This window comes from Lathamus discolor, chromosome 3 (genome assembly GCF_037157495.1).
Source record: "Lathamus discolor isolate bLatDis1 chromosome 3, bLatDis1.hap1, whole genome shotgun sequence".
NCBI classification, from domain to species: domain Eukaryota; kingdom Metazoa; phylum Chordata; class Aves; order Psittaciformes; family Psittacidae; genus Lathamus; species Lathamus discolor.
The window spans coordinates 141,784,858-141,803,556 of record NC_088886.1 but is presented as its reverse complement, the minus strand read 5'-3'; the positions used below and the strand labels follow the sequence as shown (position 1 = coordinate 141,803,556).

The following is an 18,699-nucleotide window of genomic DNA, read 5'->3' as shown; positions in this document are numbered from 1 at the left end:
CAAATTGCATATTCATTATTGTTCATAGTCATGTGAGGTCAAGTTCGGTCATGGCACACAAAGAACCTCTGTCTGGATCTTTACTCCCTCCTCACGCTGTTTTCGGTTTCTAACTTTTGTAGCACTCCCAGGACTGAAAGTTTCTTTTTCAAGAGGATGCTGTGTACTCTTTTGTAAACATGTCTCCGTTACTAAAAGTGACATCATGGGAATCGCTGGGAATGAGCTGAGAAGCACAGACCCAGGGTAGAAGCAATATAAAAAGAAGTCCCCCTGGTCCTTTCTCCCTCCTTCTCCCCACAGCATTGTCTAGCAAACAGGTACTTTGTTGAACTCCGCTGGAAGCTTCATGAGGAATTTAAACATAGGAAGGACTAAGCATTATTTAAAAGAAGAGTCCTGCCAGCTTTTTCTCATCTGTAGGCTGCTATGCAAAATGTGGTCAGCAGCTTATTCACACAAAGCCAGGGTTCTGCTGATTTGCCATCATATGCAAATTACCTCTCTGGACTCATTGGCATGGTAAACACCTCAGTTTAAGAAGTTTAAAAAGATGGATTGCAAAACTTAGGCATGCTCCCACTCCTACTGGGGTCAGTGGAAAGCCTCCCATGCACTTCAATGGCAGCAGGACAGAGTCTCTCTTTACTAGAAGCGAGACCCAGCCGTATTAGAGCTTTTTGGAGCACATGCAGCTCTGAAAGGCTGTTCCCCTATGGCATTCCAAACTTTCTCCCATTTGCTTGATTCCATGGCAACACAACATCACCACCAAGCTCTCAGTACTGAAACGAGATTTTACTCCTAAACCTGAGGATTTGCATCATTGTGTCCTGTAAAAAGATTTGAGCTTGCCATTGGAGTAACTCTGCGTCCTTTTCAAGTGAGTGCCAAAATTATCTGTGGATTTATTTTACAATAAGCCAAGAATTTCCTAAGGTTAGAAAAAACCTGCTCTACAATCATACCAGAAACAACATTTTATTACTCAGAATCACTAGGTTTGTGTAAAACACTGTATCTATTTACTCTTCTTTTCCAAACAGTTTAGAGAATAGCCTAAGCAGTTTTCTCATAAAATCTACTAAAATCAGACTCTGGAGACTGCATAAAATGATGATAAAACCACTGAGAATTTTCTTCTGTTTTCTGTATTACTTATATCACAGAAATAACTGGTTTGCAACCTGAAAAATAGAACAGTATAAAAGCATGTGAGGCAAAAAACATGCACAAAGATCCATATTAGATTCTGAATATTCTACAGTTCATCTCTCATAGAGGGAAGCAAAGCAGGCAAGCTTGCTTTACACTTGGTGGCTGTTTGCTCTGAGTTACATTATAGCATTCTGAAACTGAGTGCACTACTACCTGGTTCCCTACTTTTATGTGTGAAAGGGGAAAAAGATCAAAGTGATTCCATACCTAGAGAAGGTAAAGTTGTGTGTAAGCAACATCAATTGTCCTTTATAATGTAAAGTAGCTACTAAGAAGTTCCCAGTTAACAATACAAATACAGTGAAGCAAATAACATTATTACACAACACTAACAAGAATTTTAACTGCCTTGTGTTTCATGCATTTTCTTAGACAACAGATGGAACCATTCATTACCATCTCTGTTATACTCAGTTTTCATGTAATCCAGTTGTTGAATCTTCTCCTTCAATGTGATTTCTGAGGTAATTCTGCCACTTCAGTCAACAGCTCTGGCTTCCCTACTGCACACAGTCTTATACAGGCAGACCCATCCTGTAAGTAATCATAGAATCATAGAATGGTTTGGGTTGGAAAAGACCTTAAGGCCATAGGCAGGGACACCTTCCACTAGACCAGGTTGCTCGGAGCCCTGCTCAACCTGGCCTTGAGCACTGCCAGAGATGTGGCAGCCACAGCTTCTCTGGGCAACCTGTGCCAGCGCCTCAGCACCCTCACATGGAAAAATGTATTCCTAATATCTTGTCTAAATCCACCCTCTTTCAGCTTTAAAGCCATTACCCCTTAACTTATCCTCACATGTCCTTATAAAAAGTCCCTCTCTGGGTTTTCTGTAGGACCCTAAAGGCACTAGAAGCTGCTCCAAGGTCTCCCTGGAACCTTCTCTTCTCCAGGCTGAACAAGCCCAACTCTCTCAACCTGTCTCCATAGGAGAGGTGCTCCAGCCCTTTGATCATCTTTGTAGCCCTCCTCTGGACATGCTCTAACAGGTCTACATCCTTCATATGTTTGGGGCGTCAGAGCAATGACCAGAATGTGGGCTGCAGCATTACACTGGGACTTTGACTACTGTGATCTGCTCTTTATGCAAAGGGTTGTTGAAAATATGTGCTGTAACACTGGATTTCACTTTTCTGCATGGAGCTCAGGGTTTCCCCTTCTGATGCTTCCAATGTGTTTAGGACAAAATCCATGTAATCCTGAGTGTGGGACGTGGCCCTGCTGACCGGCTGGACCACAGGACTGGAGATCAGACGTCTCTGGCCTCAACAACTCCACCAAGCCAACAAGATGCTCATTATGCTAGTGGAGCAGAGATAAGGATGCAACAACTTAGATCACACAAATCTGACAGTAGGACTGTGCCTCTCTGATGGTATTTTTTTCCCATATGGATGGCCGACTGGGCTGGGCTCTGGTTAGTGAAGTTACAGATCCACTTACCTGCAGTAGACCCAGATGAAAGCAGAATCTGCTCCCTCTTTCCCAGCTGACCTTCAGGAAATCAATTCCACAAAAATTTGATATAAAGTCAAAAGCTTTGTTATAAAGCCAGACAGTTATGGGCTTGTACTTCAGAAGAGGCCAGAGATTCTGCCTATGTTGCTTTTCAAGACCACAACTTGAAAGTGGGTGTTTGGCACTATTTAAACCAACTCTCCTTCACTAGAACTGACACATAGAACTGCTCATCAGATTTGAAATTCTTGGACCAGATTGTAAGAAAACTAGGGGAAAACCTATAGTATGTGCTGTAGTAAGAAATACAGTTAGAGATTGTCCTTTATACAGAATGTGATGCCATAAAAAATGGTGCTTTGCTATGCACAAATGCTGTACTGTGTATTATGCAGAAATACAAATGTTTTGAGTCGTACGTCTCACTACTGTATTTTATCTCAAAAGTCTTATATTCCATAGTCCACCCTGCAACACAGTAGAGTATCTTGTTTTGATAAAGGACAAAAATTCATATTCAAAATCTCTTCAGACCCATGAACTGCAGAATGTTGCTTGTGAAGTATCAGGTCTAGTATCTATCTGTGTGATATTCCCTGGGAGGTACTCCCTTGTGGGAAGCAGGGCAACTCACACATGCATGCAACAGGCTGGGGTTTGTCCATCACATATAACACACTTTCTGCGTGAAAAGTGTTCGCAATTCTTACAGAACAATTCTTTGTAATAAATTAAAAAATAACATCTAGAAGTGAGGCCTCTAAGAGAATACCTCCTTGGGTTGCTTAAATTTATGACTAGAATATCTGCATCACCATAAAATGGTGTATTTTGTCACTTTATTCCCGTGTTGCACTGTTTCGAATAACCATGAAGACTCGGACATTCAAACAAACGCAGGTGCTCGCCCTCCATAGCTCTGTAAGTCAAGCCACGGAAAAGCTATCTTTAAATAGCCCAAGTCTGCCAAAGCCAAACCCCCCTCTCGGCCCGTGTTTGTTTATATGCAGCAATCTCAATCAACATTTACTCTTGCACTCAGTAAAAGGCAAACTGGCAGCGCTGCAAGGCCAGGGGGGCAGATCGATGCCTGTTCCCAACCTTCTGCAACTGTTCTCATTTCAACAGCAGTTGCAGCCCAGAGCCGCTACGAGCCCGCAGAAACACGATTTTACATCCATTTCCCAGCGTTTTTTCCCCTGTTGGCAGCCCTGATTTGAGGACAGAGCAGTGTCTGTCGCCAGGAGGAGCGGGTGAGGAGGCGCTCTGGCAGCGGGACGGCGGCCGAACGCTGCTCATGCACCCCTGCGGGCCGCGGCCGGTCACTCCCGTCACCGAGGGGTACGGCGGCTCGCAGCGGGGGCCGCACGATGGCGACGGGCGCTCAGGAAGTCGCGTCAGGCCCGGCGCCGCCGCGCGGCTCGGCGGACACGCCGGGGGCAAGCGGCCCTTGCGCCGGCGGCGGCCGCCGCCGCTGGAGCGGGAGCCGGAACCGGGTGCGGAGGTGCCGCCCCCGGCAGCGGGGCGGGGCGGAGGGCAGCCGCGGGGCGGGCCGGGGCGGGCTGCGGCGAGCAGCCGCCGGCGGAGCGTGGAGCCGAGGTTGGGGGGAGGCCGGGCGGCTGGTGAGTGTGCGGGGAGCCGCGGTCGGGAGCTTACGGGGCCGGTCCTTTGGCAGCTCCGCACCCGCCGTATTCTTCTGTATATCAGCTCTCGTGAGCGTGTGCGGCCGCGGAGCGCGGTTGCCGGCCCGCAGGATGGCGTGCCGCGGCGAGGCGGCTGTGTGAGCGGGGGCTTGGGAGGGAGGATTTTGCTTGAGGTGGGTATGGGGCTGCTCTTGGTTAAGCAGGCTTTTAATGGCGTGGGTTTCGAAGTTCATCCCTTGTGTATTGCCCGTGCAGCCAAGGTCACCTTGAGCACAAGAAGGACACATTTCGTTTTCATTGTGAGCTTTCTTTTATGTATTTATTGGGTGGTGTAGATCTTGGTTTGCTCGAGCAGTAATAAAGTATTGGGCAAATTGAGTGTAAGAGCCAGCAAAGAAAAAAAGATGATTTACGTACTTGGGCTGTGCAAAGATAACTATGCGTACGAATGCGATAGATCCAGTTTGTATGGGGAGCTCCGAACCGGGGGGGGGGGGTGAATCGCAGGAGGGGTTTGTGCCTGCTCGGGGAGGGTGGTGAGAAAGGCAAAGTGTTGCACTGAAGTTTTAGGCCTTGCTCTTGAGAATATTCATGTGCAGGGTGGGAGCAGTCTCGCTCCTGGTGGCTCATAGCTTGGCTGTGCTGTAAGTTTCTTTGCGGTGGCAGATGGAAGAAGGCTGTATTGCCATTTCGCAGTTTCTCTAGATGGAAATGCTGGGATTCCTGCTTGAAGCAGTTTGATTTGCAGTCTTCTGCAGATCAACCATACAACAAGTTGTTTTGGTGTGTTTGGCCTACTTTTTATTTTCTAAAAGGGAGAATTATTTTGCTGTGCTTATTACGTGAACTATAAAACTTCCTCTTTAGTTGTGCAAGTTTAGACTTTGCTACTGCTTTTTAATCCCACAAGCCTGTCATGACACCTGTGTCCGCGGCACGTTTGGATTGAGGGCTGTGCTTTTGTACACAGCACTCCTTTTTCCCAGCGGTTTGCAAACTGGTTTGACTACAGCTGGATCAGGTACATAAAATATACTGTGCGATAGGACTGGGAGAGAGCCTTAATGAAATTTCTTGTGTAGATAATGGGTGTCCTTGAGAAGCAGATGATGAAAGAGGGAGGTCATGGTGCAAGAGAATAGTAAACTTTGGAAAGTGTCTGAAATGTGTAGCGTTGTGGCAGAATGGTTTAAAACAGGCGGTGAGGAACAGTGGAAAAGTGCAGAGGGACAGCACTAAGCTGTAATGAATAGGAAGAAGAGCAGGGAGAGAAGAACTTGTAATAGTTGTTTGGTGTGCAGTGTTTATGGAAATTGAAGGTGCTGAGTTTTTTTAATCATATTAAAATCACGCTGATTTCTGCCTGCAGTGAAACTTCTTCAGAACCTAACTTCTACTGAAGGGTGCAAAAACTTCAGGTTGCTAATCTGTTGCTAGATACCCATCACTGAAATTGTACATGTGTATGTTTGTGTATACATATGTATGTATGTTATTATTTTGCAGCTCTGATCTTCAGTTCAGCTCCTGTGTCATGGATGAAACTGCTTTGTCCCTTGGAACAATAGATGTTTCCTATTTATCCACCTCAGCAGAATGCAGTATCAGTAAATGTAAGCATTCCAGTGAAGAATGGGTAAGTGAAAATTACGAATATTACTGGCAGTGTTTATCTTATTTTTTCTTAGAGTCAGAGGTGGACTTTTTTATTGTCATGAAGAATGAAGTTGAGGCATCACCTCTCTCATGCATGAGACACTTTGGTTTTAATTTAACTTGAAATGTAAGGAGGAGCCCAAGTTGAGTGCAGTGCTACAGAACAATGTTGCTAGAAAAGAAAAACCTCATCAAACTCTTTTAATAGTCTTACAGTCTTATGGTGTGATATTACTAATCATTTTATATAGCAGTAAATGTGCAGAATCCCATTGTGGAGTAGACTGAGATAAAACAGAAAGCTTGTTGCTGTTCTGAAGCATGTAGTTTGAAATGCACACGTAAAGAAGAGTGTGAAACTAAAGATGCATGGTTGTGTAGCCATTGTAGCTGGAGCTTTTTGTGCAGTACGAGAGGCAAAGAAAATTTGGTAGCTATAAATAAGGAGCCAATTAAAAGTTTGTCCTCTGTGGAATGAGTCTTGGGATTTGAAGGGAGGCAAAGGGGTCAGTGAGCGGAGATGGCTGGGTGGAGCAGAAAGAGCCCATGGGGACTGTGCTGGTCCTGGTTGGTTAAGAAGCAGAGGTCTGGAAGCATTAGAGATGTTCTGGAGAGGGGGAGTTTGAACTTGATACAGAAGAGTTGGACACATGGTCAGAGTTGAGGGAAAGGACAGAAGTCCTGGCAGCTGGATTTTCTGTCTAGCTAGATGCAAGTTACATTGGACAGCAAGTTGCGCTAACCAAGGGATCCATGAGAGAGTGCGATAAAGGCAGGCGAGACACAAGAGGTAGAAAGGAGGTTTTGTAAGACACTTGTGATGAGTTCAGTCAGGGCTTGGGGGCAAGTAGAAGGAAGACAATATTGGAAAGTTGATTAACTTTGGAGTTAGCATTACAAGAGGTAATAGAGAAGGAATTGGGTTAGGCTTAGCATCTTTATGCTTCTTTATTTCAGATGGAAAACTTAGCCTTGTAATATTAGCCAGTTCATACTGGCCAAATATGATACATGCACATTTTGGTTTTTAGGCATCCTCAGTGTTGCTTTTGACTTTTTGGTTGTTTCTGACTGGGCTGGCTTTCTAACTGAGTATGTGATGATCTGTATTTGTGCTTTCCAGCCCTTATGCTGGCTTAAGGTATTGGTTCTACCCTGCTTTTCTTCCACTTAAGTGTGCTATTTTAAATAACATTTTGATTTGGTTTTTTTCGGTAATTTTCCTTATATTAAAAACTTAAGAATAGATGGTTTAGAAAATGACAATCCAATGCCCGTTCTCAGGCAAGCAATAATTCAGTAGCCTTCTATGGGAACAGTTAATGTCTTTGTAAAAATTGTAGTCAAGTCTATTTTCTTTATGTCTCCGTATAGAGAATGTGTTCTGTGAATGCAGTTACTTTGGATTTTTTTGTTCTGTAATCTTTAGAAAGACAGTGTAACATTGGAAAAGGCACAGTAGTTCCTCTTTCATATCACTTTGCATGGAACTGCTTGAAAAATAGCCTGCAGAGTCAGTGGAGTTAATGTTTTGCATACATCCAACCTTCCTGCAGTTCCACAGGGTGATATCCAGTAAAGTTTAACATATATTGCTCATATTATAATCAGCGTTATGTTATCGAAAGTGTTGCTTACTGCCAACTTTTTCCACTTTTCTCAGCTGCCAATTTCCTTGCAGTTTCTTATTAGGGTTGTTATTTATTTTAAACTTTTGTGTGTCAGCAAATACTGCAGTGCTTAAGTACAAAAGTGCAATACTGATTTTGCTTTTATTTTGTAAAATTACATCATCTGGAGATAGTATAATTTATTTTAGAAAAATCTTGGAAGAGTTTGTCTTAGTTTTATGTAATTGGGGAGTAATTTATTGTTTCTCACTCCAAGCTTACACATACTCAGTAAAACATGTATTTCTGGCTATTTACACAGCACTCTTTTGTTCTGCAGGGAGAGTGTAACTCTAGGCCCACTCTCTTCCGATCTGCTACTTTAAAATGGAAAGAGACTCTATTGGGCAGAAAAAGGCCTTTTGTGGGACGATGTTGCTACGTATGTACTCCCCAGAGCCGGGTAAGAAGATTATGGAATGATATTATGTTTGACAATGTGTAACTGCAGCATGATGAAGTTTCCATAGTTTTCTTAATTTCAGAATGAAGGTCACAATGTTTTTGCTTCATAAAGGACTATAGGTTTTCACCTTTGTGGTTATATTTCTTTGTCACAGAATTAATGGGTGATGCAGACTCGTGATGCTTTGTCTCCTGCTTTTCAGTGCAGACTTACTCCTTGCACAAAACTCTCCAGCTCTCCAGATTCAGCACTAGGAAATTGTATAGGAAAAAATTATCTGCTCTGCTAGATTTAACAATGGAAATTTGGTGCATATGAAGGTATTAAGATTTACTTTCAGGACACTTAATTCACTATTATCAGAATAAATACAGTTTTGAAAGTAAGCAACGTGCTTCCCTTCAAATTTGAAGACATCAGTTCTGTACTTGAGAAGACGGGTTGGTTTTCTACACCTAGCTGATTCCCGGCTTCTCTGCCCAGCCTGTAAACAAGGAGCACCAGTTACAACAGTGGGGATGTTTGTCTGCTGGGAACAGTGTCAAGATGGTGGCTCCAGAGAGGTTGCACAACCTGATTTAAAATGTGAACTTTATTGAACTGCAGTGGTCAGCTTTCCATAAGCTGAAGATGCAGAATGCTGATAAGTGACATAATGCAGTTTGCAATCAGTTCATCATGTAACTTGACTTACGGGTACTCCCCGGGCTTTAAATTGCACTCAGTTGTACCTGCACTGAGCTCCATGATTGTTTGGGCTGGAATAGAGTGAAAATTTCCTTTGTTTCTTTGACCAAGGAAAACTTGTTACTTCGCTCTATTCCTATGCCAGAACAGAAAATTACAGCAATGAGATACAAATGTGGGTTGGAAATCCAGATGTGCTGTGAAGGCTAGGTTTGATAAAGGCAACAAGGCAAGCAGTTAGATAAACTGAGGCTACTTCTAACAGACACTTGAGTATTTTGACTTGCAAAAAGATGTGTAAGAATCCTCAACTTAAGGCTTTATACATTTAGTAATCAATCTATTAGTAATTAGGCCATTTCTCTCAATTTGGGAATCGTGCTTTAAAAATCTTGTTCTGCATTTTGTGCATTTAGTAAGAAACTAATTAGCTACCCTGAGATCCCACTTAAGAAAGGGGCGTGACCTGGTTAAGCCCTTTATTGCGTTATGCCACAATGCAGCAGACAGTAACAAACCAGATCCTTTCATTAGCCTCCAGATATTTCACTACTTTTTCTTTTGAGCTGCCTGTTTAGTTAATTTTCTTAAGGAAAAGGGGTGGGTGAGTGAGACAAATTTACCTAAGCATGTTGGCCAAACTAACAGCTCACTGATGCTGGGAGTGGGAAGTCTAGCTTCTCCTCCTTGTTTTCTTTCCTGCTGTCCTGGGGGCTGATCAAGTTCACTATCCAAGCAGAAAACTGCCTGCTTTATTTATTCATTTAGTCTGGCTGTCTTAGTTTTCTACCTTGCCTGAATGAAGCTGGCTCGTTAAGGGGTGTGATGAATGCTAGAGGTGGTATAATGTAAGAGGTGAGGGAAAGTGTTGGGATGCTGGGATGTTGGGAGCTGGGCTTCTTCCTCACAGCAGCATGGAGATGCTTTGTCAGCTCACTTGGTCTCCCAGAACCACATTCTCTGCTTGACACAGGTCAGGAAGGAGTTAAATAATGAAAAGCTGAAGTGTGAAGTTACAGCTAGAGGATTAGAGTTACTAGCAAGATTGTAGCCTAATAGAGCACTGGTCTGGACTTGGGCATTGGGTGGTAATTAACTTTGTTGCTGACTTCATGTGAGACCAAGAAAAAGTAATTTCACTTCTTTTTGACAGAATATCTCATAAGCTTCAAAATCCACAAAATATTACCAGTGAATAATAAAGGAAATGAGTATTACCTTGAAGTTATGGCAAATGGCATGTCCTAAAAAAAAAAAAATACAAATAAATGAGACTCTTCCCTGACTCCCATTGCAGAATTGGTCATGAGGCTGTTCTGCAGCTCTGCTGTAGCTGGTGACTATGTCCTTCACTGCCCTGTTTTTGTCTTCCTTGACATACACAGTCCAGTGATTTTAGCTGTAATTCACTGTTGGCATGGTACCAGTTTTATAATTAAATATTATTTGAGCAGAAAGAAGTTAGCCACTCGGTCAAGGTACTTGGAATATGGAAGATTAAAATTTAGGTCTTCCTGCCAGGAAATACTTGTTTATCCAGAGTGGAACTGCTCCTAAACTCATCCCAGAACAGTTGATAGCCTGGCATGTAGTGTCTGTACCAGGGATGTAGAAGCCTGGGTTGAGTTTGTTCTTCAGGCAGAGCAGGAGTGTGGAGATTTGCCACTTAACCATGGATGGATATCCTGACCCTTGGTTGCTGTTGTGTGATGCCTGATCTGCTGGCAAACTGGATGTCACAGACATAGCATCAAAAGGGTTGTGATTATACTAATGCTGAATGTGGCTTAATGAAGTTCTTTCTCAAAGATGGGTTCTGTATTATGACGAGTCCTGGTTTATATTACATCAGAACATGATAAAATATTCTGGCTTGAAGAATGCAATCAAAACAACCATTTCTGTATTCAGTAAAGCCTAGAGAATGCTTTGAAAATATTGTGAATAATATATTGAAAATATTTGAAATATTTTGAATGAATTTTGAATGCAATTTTGAATAGTCGTTGAAAATAGCAACTTTCTGAATTTAATTTTCATTTCAGAACAGCTTGTGTGTACTTAATATGCAAGTTCAGCACTTCTCTGCTTTGGCATTTGTTTATATTAGAGTTGAAAAACTTAGCATTATCCGAAATGTTATGATGAATATAAAGACACAACTATTCTTACGTAATGAAATAGTCCACTAACCTTTTTTTCTCCCTGGTTTTACAGGATAACTTCTTCAATGCTAGTATTCCTTCTTTGGGTCTGCGTAACGTCATATATATCAATGAAACACATACAAGGTAATGTAGCAAGTCTGTCTTTTGCTTTCAAAATTCAGTGTGTTCTGATCTTAGGACAGGGAAATCTCTAGGATAGTATGGACTCAGTGAGTGTATATTGCTGTCCTAAAATGCAGGAATTGATGCTGACTTCAGGAAAGTAATGTACTTGTTGAATCTGGCTGTGTGTATTTGGGAGCTGGGCAAAGTCCTTTGGGGTTATAGGCAAGGAATGTAAGGGTCAAACCTGTTTCACAGAAAACCAGAGCATGTTTAAATCCTTTCTGCTTAGTGCAAACGCAGCATCCATAGCATAATGCTGAGACAAGCTGTTTTATTCCCATGCTTCAAAATTACTTCAGGCTGCATTTTCATTTCCTGAGCAGATCTGGCTCACAATTTAGGCATTGACTGATATCACTAATGACAATTAAATCTGAACATGTCTTGTGAGACTGTCTCTCCTTTGCCTCCGTGGCAGAGTGCAGCTGCTGAAGGATGGTGTAGATGACCTAAAAATGAAGATGTATCTTTGTGCTATTGGAAATATGTCTTGTGTTCTTGGATGAAGATACTGAAAGTACATAAAAATCTATTCTGTTCTGTGGAAAGTTAATAATGCTTGCTAAGGTTTTTACAGTAATCATTAGCATAAGCAGATCCTGCAGTGTTTGTTGTAGAGTCAGAGCAAACAAAGAGAGGCCAGCAGCCCAAAAGAAATGAGCCAAAGTGTCTGAGTGGAAGAAAAGCAGCATTGTGCTGTGCTTGAGAGGGAGGAAGCTAATGTTAGAGGCTGTTCTTTCTTCAATTTGAATTAATGATGTCTTTTTAAGAGTGGAACTTGTGGTTTAGAATACAGAAAATTAAGAGAAATAGTGTATAATATTAACCTTTTTTAATTAGTTTCAAAGGTCTAACGCTTGAATGGTTTTGAATGGTCAGTTATTTAAATGAGGAATATAAAGGCAACAAAATATGGGTTAATGAATTACTCTGAAATAAAATGCCTTTAGCTCAGGATGTCATTATAGTATGAAAATTGGCAGTTTTAATGAAGTTCTGAGGTCCGATGGGGTTACTTAGTCACAGTTTCTTGTCCTTGGAAAGCAAGAGGGATTCTCTTTAACTCCTAGTGTACCGTATCTGCATTGAGACATTAACACAGCCTTTTTCTGAGGTGTGAATATGTCAGTTTTATAATACATCTTGACTGGGTCTATTCTGCATGGTTTTTGTCTTCTATCATTGCTAAATTATTAGAAAACAGATTTTTCTAATTGTACTACGTAGTAGCTAAGCTGTAAAATGAATGTAGAAGCCTTTATACCTTGACAGATCCCTGCAGTAGCTGTATGCTATTGTGATATGTTTGTAGTTACCAAAATTCTTATCAGAAAAAACATCCTTAACTTTGGTTTTTAGAAAAATCAATAAGGCTCTCAAACTCTGATGAGAAGGGGAAAATGGAAAAGCAATTAAAGCAGAGTCACCAGTCTACTTCCCTGGCAACATGAATAGCAAAGTTCTTTGTCCTTTGAGATGGTCTGAGTATTTGTATAACAGTTACATGTCAGACTGCTGATGATTTGTGCGTGTGCACTCATGTTAATTATAGCGCGAGTGGCCTGTTCACTCAGGTGGTTTGCCCTTTTGCAGTGTAAACATTCATTCTCATCTTTCCTAGCTGGTTTTAACCCATGCATAAATTTACTGAAATGTCGTAGGGAGGTTTAACAGCCAAGATCAGCAACTTGGGTGACAACAAGGAGTGAGATCTTGGCAGCACTCCAGCATGGAAACCAGCTTGAGCACTGCTATCCATGGTTTGGTTTGAGGCACTCGCTGGAGCATCAGCATTGCAACAGCAGCCGTCAGGACAGGGTTTTGCATAATAGAGAATGGCCAGAATTGAATTTCTTCTTCCAACTGTTAGTTATTCCCTACCGCATCAGCTCTGCTGTTTGGGGGTCCTAGCTCTGTTTGGTCTGGGGAGTGACCAGCATGAGTTGGGGCTTGTCTGGTCCTGCCCTAGTGAGTAAGGGTAGTAAGGAGAGAAAATAGTAATGAATATTCACTGCTGGGGACTGGATTTTAGCCCTTCCTGTATCATATGCATTGTCTGTGATGTTAGTAAAACTGTTCAAAATAACATTTTCTCAGGTGATTACTGTTGATATGATCCAGAGAGTAGAGAACAGGGTTAAAAGAAAGAGACTGGCAGCATAAACTAAGTAGCCTTAGTTAAACACTTGAATGTGTAGAGAGATTTTTTGGTTTAGTGGTTCTACTACTTTTATAACTTTGCGAGGAGAAAGCACGTAGGAGGCACGTATGACCGGGAGTTTAAAACCACTGCAAAAAGAAGAAAAGGTTACAAAAATAGTGTTTCTAGTGTTGGTGGCTAACGCAAACATACTTTCAGAAGTGTCTGTGAGAGTTTACACTGTGTGTACGTGAGCAACTTTCCCAGGAGAGCTCAGTATTTTGTGAAGAAGTTGACAAACCTCTTAGCTGGGCATTTTCAGTCCCTGTTGGAAGGTCACCGAAAGGGGAATCGGCACTACCCCTTCTTTTGTCCTTGCTGAGCTAGGGAGTCTGTTCCAGCGGATAGACAAAATGTATATGCTGGTTTGTAGCTAATTTCCTGTGATACTATGGATGTTTTAGTGCCAGTATCACCCTCAGCTGAAGTAATGCAGACCCCAGCTGTGTCAGATATTTTGTGCTATGCATCAGTTATATCATCTGTAAAATTAACATAATATTTACCAGAAGATACAGAAGCTTTTAGGCAGCCCTTCATAAATCTTTACTTACTTTTGCTTCTTAATTGTGTTTTAGGTGTTTGTATTTTCTTTCTTTTTTTCTTTTTTTGTGGTGAAATGGTTTGAGGGTCAGATTCAAATATCCTTCATATTTTTGTAGGTACAGAGGGTGGCTTGCGAGACGCTTTTGTTACGTCCTTTTTGTGCAAGAAAGGGATGTTCATAAGGGTATGTTTGCCAAGAATCTGACAGAAAATGTGCTAAATAACAGCAGGTAAGATAATGCAAAATAAACATTTCTCTTTTTTTGAATGACTGGTACTTTGTAATATGATTTAAGAATTTGGAAATGGCAGGTTTTGAAAATCAAACTGTGAAAATATGAGAGGGTACAGTATCTTCAGCACAGCTTTTCAGGTCTGTAGCTTGCAGTTTCCATTTGAATAGTAAAAGTGGAGATTAAGAGCTAAAATGCTCCAAATGAATGACGCACAGTGGGTGGACAGCAGACAGTACATGGAAAAATAAATTGCTACGTGCAAACTCTTGAAATGTTTGTTTATGTAATGTATGTTTATGTAATTCATGTAAATTATTACCACTAAAGTCATACTGCAGTCATAAGAAGTTGTCAGTGTTTCAGAAGTAATAGGAAAACAGCATTTTAGAGTACCCTGAGTGTACAGCAAGAGCATGAGGCAAAACTGGAAAAAAGCTGTAAAATGAAATAACCCACCCTCTACTTTGTGCAGCTTGTTTTCTGTTTCATATACTGCATTTTAAATGGCATGTTGAGCCTTTGATAAGCTATTAAGGTATCAGTTTTTCTTGGACACAAAGAAATTTAGCTGCCCACTCCTTGAGTCTACTGTTGTCAGAGGGCACACACTGCCTACATTAACATTCCTAACTCTCCTGAATTTTTTATGCTCAAGTCCCATCTGAAGATCATAGTGTTGCTTTTGTAAAGCAAAGCAGACTGCATTGTGCTATAGTTATGGTGTGTTAAACCACTTAATCTCTGTTAGATATGTTCTGAATGGGGAAAAGAGTCCTTATAAAATTCAGTTATGCTTTTCAAAAGTGGGAATTCAAGGAATTATGCGGTGGAAAACAGCAGCTGCATAAATCTGTCTAATAATTTACTGTAGTGACAGGACAAGGGGTAACGGGTTAAAACTTAAGCAGGGGAAGTTTAGATTGGATATAAGGAGGAAATTCTTTCCTGTTAGGGTGGTGAGACACTGGAATGGGTTGCCCAGGGAGGTTGTGAGTGCTCCATCCCTGGTGGTGTTCAAGGCTAGGTTGGATGAAGCCTTGTGTGGGATGGTTTAGTGTGAGGTGTCCCTGTCCATGGCAGGGGGGTTGGAACTAGATGATCTTGAGGTCCTTTCCAACCCTAACTATTCTATGATTCTATGATAATAAGGTAAGTGCCACTGCTGTGACAGAAAAAAAATATTAACAGATATTTTAGCTATTCTTTCTGTATTTTAACTTGATTAACAGTTTCTGAAAATTAGCGATCATTTAGTATCAGTACCTGTGAACAGTGTACATACCATACATGGTCAACTATGAGTGCATTCACCAATTGTCCACCTATTTAGTCAGAGTTTAGAAAACTTCTGAATTAGATTTGATGCATTTGGAGTGCATGATATTTCAGTGTGCAGATTCTTTTATGCCTGCAAGGTGCTCTTGTAGTGAGTGATATGTAGCTCATAACATATCACTCTCCCATAGCAACCCAGCTGTTGTGTGTGTCTTGAACGCTTCTGTTGCGTGATTGTCTCATATGTTTTACTTTTAAATGTTAGAGTCCAGAAGGCCATTGTAGATGAAGCTTCTGAACCAAGTACTCCAGGTAGTTTTGTTCAAACAGATCCTAAAGCTATTAACAAAGTCAAGAAGAAAGCCAGGAAAATTCTCCAAGAAATGGTAGCAAATGTGTCGCCTGCTTTAATCAGGTAAGAAAAATGGCTCATCAGTATTGTCAGTGAGTAGAAAGATGGCCCAGCTCGCTCTGTGTTATACCAGCAGAGCTTATAACGTATTCAGAAATAATAAGTGTTCTAAAAAATAATACATTATTCATAAAAATCCCTGTTCTAATGGTTAACTAATGAAATAGTAGTTAGTCTTCATTTTCTGATGCAGCAGAAATGATCTGGCTTTTCAAGGGATAAGTCTTGTGATAAGGTTAAATAAAAGCGTGTTTTTTTTCTCCTGAAAGCTGGATTTGGTGCTAGTGCTTAGACCGGTAGTAGTGTCCTTTGTTTCAGGCTCATATGGGTGAAAGCAGCTAGCCACAGCATCTTAAACTCTGAAAGATCTTTTTTTTCCATTTAGCCCACTCGCTATCATAACCCAGAAAGCACCTTAGACAAAATCTTCTACTGTAGTGTCTACCCATTACTACCAGGGATGAATTTGTCTCTGTAATGTTCTTAGTCCTTTACCAAGTTCTACGATGCAAATCCTGTATTTTTCTAACTATATTAAGTTCTCCCACAAGACCAGATAGATACCGTCACCTAACATAACTAGCTTAGTTATTATAATTGATTATACAACCACCATTAATTTGCCTTGTATGGTAAGTGGTCTTTGCCCTTTAAACAGCCTTCACTGAGGTTGACACTAACAAGATTTGTGTCATAACTGCAGGAGGCTGAAATGTGGTTACTAACCATGGCTTAGCTGATAGGCAAAATCTTGTTAAGCAATTGGATTTTGTAGTAATTCTGTTTGAATATAAAGTAATGAGGTCTTACGGCTTTGCCTTTTGGCATATAGATGCAATATGAGAGGGAGGCAGAAATGAATGGGGCTTTTTGAATTGTGTTTTTTCTTCCTTCAGGTTGACTGGCTGGGTGTTACTGAAGTTGTTTAACAGCTTTTTCTGGAATATTCAGATCCACAGAGGTCAAATAGAAATGGTCAAAGCAGCAACAGAGGTAAGGGAGGATGAGAAAAATCTAATAACATAGTTTCTAATAATGCTTACAGCACTTTAGAGTTCTGCTAAGTCTATGGTACCAGATTTGTAGAACTGTCTCATATGTGTGAAATAGAGTTTCTAATTAAATGTAATGCTCTTTGAGATGTGTAAACTAAAATACTATGTGAACTCTGGTTTTACCTTTGATTCAGGATCAAATTTGAACCATCAGGCTGAATGATTATTGCAGATAACCTTCATCCAGCAATATTTTGGGTTTTGTGCTGAGGCAGCCAGTAATAAATTAGTAGTAGTCTATTTAGGATTTTTCACTCTTGCCTTAATTTGGAATAAAAATCTTTAAGAAATAAACTTCTATTTCTTGCTAGAAATTTGTTCCCAGTCATTCAATATTTATTTAAATTGATCAAAATAACTCCTGAATGCTACCATTTCTTTACACTCAAATTAATTGATTCTTTTTGCAGGGTTTTCCTTAGAAAGATGGATTGGATAAATGAAACAAAAAAAAAAGGTTCCTAATATTTTCTCTTATCTTCTGGTTGCAGTGTTTGGGAACCCCACTATTCATAAATCCTTGCTGATATCTAATAGAAAGAAATAGAAGTACTTTGACGCTGATTTAGCCACATCCGTTTAATTGTTTGATTGTGGTCTGAATACTGTGAGTCTGAAGAAACTGGGAATATTAATCATTTTAATGCATACAACTAAAAACTGCCGCCCATGAAAATAGCAAGTACAGCTGACTAAAATGTCTTTGTGTCACAGGTGACTAAAAATCAGAAGGAAACAAACTGATGCTAACCAGAAAATACCATCAGTTCTGATAACATGATGCTAGCAATCTCAGTGATTGATCAGAAAAGTAGTAATATTCTACATTTCTCACCAACTGTTGTCTCTCTTTTTTTCCTTCTCTCCCCACCATAGATGAATTTGCCTCTTATCTTCTTGCCTGTTCACAAGTCCCACATTGACTACCTGCTCCTTACGTTCATTCTTTTCTGCCATAACATCAAAGCACCCTACATTGCTGCAGGGAACAATCTCAACATCCCCATCTTCAGGTAATAACCTCTCCTTGTTTGTTCCTTTCAGCCCTAATGATTCTGTGATTCTAAGAAAAGACTGAGTGGGGGAACTTCAGGAGACCAATTACTCCATATATCTGATGTCCAAGTGTAAGATAATTTGAGTATTATTAGGCTATCATTTAGAACTTCTTTGGTTCCTACTACATGCTTAGAGAGAGAGCATAACAAAATCTTACCTAAGTAGGGTAAGGAAGAATATTCCTTTCTTCTAGGAGTCTCAAAATGGGTAAGGGACTAGGAAAGATGAGTATGTGAAAAAGTGTTGTGAATGGACAGCTCTTCTTCCTGAAGTTCAGTGACCTGTCTAATGGGTAACAACAGTACTGAATGTGCAATACTTTGTGGAAAGTACTCCAGTTTGGTCTCTCTTTAAGTTATACTTCTGGTTGCTGAAGAACATACGGTCTTTTAGATAGTATTTTGCCAGTGAGTCAGAATTTGGTGAGAACTAATTTCTGAAAAAGCCGCTGGATTTTACAGTAAATGGTGAGGAAAGAAGGGGGATACCTTGACTTAGAGGGTATTTTGCACCAGTAGGTGCTGGTCTATGAGGATCCCAGTAAGAAAGGCATTCAGAGTCTATGAAATATCAATTAAAATTTTATCTGTTAAGGCTAGCAGTATAAAAAAAGAGAGACTAACATAGGTAATCTAAGAGGCCTTCAAACACTGGAACCCCAAGTTGTGCAGCATCCGGTGGGCCTCCGATCCACGTTCACCACATCGTGTGGACCCTGTCTGCAGGAGGGGTTGCCCATTTTGGTTGTTTGAGTTAGTACAGGATTTTCTTACAAGAAAACGACTATTCATAATTTCTTCTGTCAAGTGGAAAGGATGTTCTTATGAGAACTTGCTGCACTATTG

The 18,699-nt window shown here is 40.8% G+C and overlaps 1 protein-coding gene across 11 annotated transcripts in view; it reads left to right on the top strand.

Moving 5' to 3' along the window:
* Positions 1 to 3,829: 3,829 nt before the first annotated feature.
* Positions 3,830 to 18,699, top strand: part of GPAM (glycerol-3-phosphate acyltransferase, mitochondrial) — a 32,654-nt gene continuing 17,784 nt past the window's right edge. The window contains exons 1-8 of one of the 11 annotated variants that reach the window (XM_065672254.1): positions 3,830 to 3,929; positions 5,826 to 5,932; positions 7,926 to 8,048; positions 10,956 to 11,029; positions 13,934 to 14,047; positions 15,594 to 15,743; positions 16,637 to 16,733; positions 17,672 to 17,808. In XM_065672254.1, coding sequence (XP_065528326.1) covers positions 5,888 to 5,932; positions 7,926 to 8,048; positions 10,956 to 11,029; positions 13,934 to 14,047; positions 15,594 to 15,743; positions 16,637 to 16,733; positions 17,672 to 17,808 — 740 coding nt within the window. In that variant the 5' untranslated portion in view covers positions 3,830 to 3,929; positions 5,826 to 5,887. Of the gene's footprint in view, positions 3,930 to 3,999; positions 4,018 to 4,213; positions 4,299 to 4,366; positions 4,493 to 5,825; positions 5,956 to 7,925; positions 8,049 to 10,955; positions 11,030 to 13,933; positions 14,048 to 15,593; positions 15,744 to 16,636; positions 16,734 to 17,671; positions 17,809 to 18,699 lie in introns of those variants that run through there. The other 10 variants (XM_065672251.1, XM_065672256.1, XM_065672246.1 and 7 more) reach the window with 10 other exon arrangements.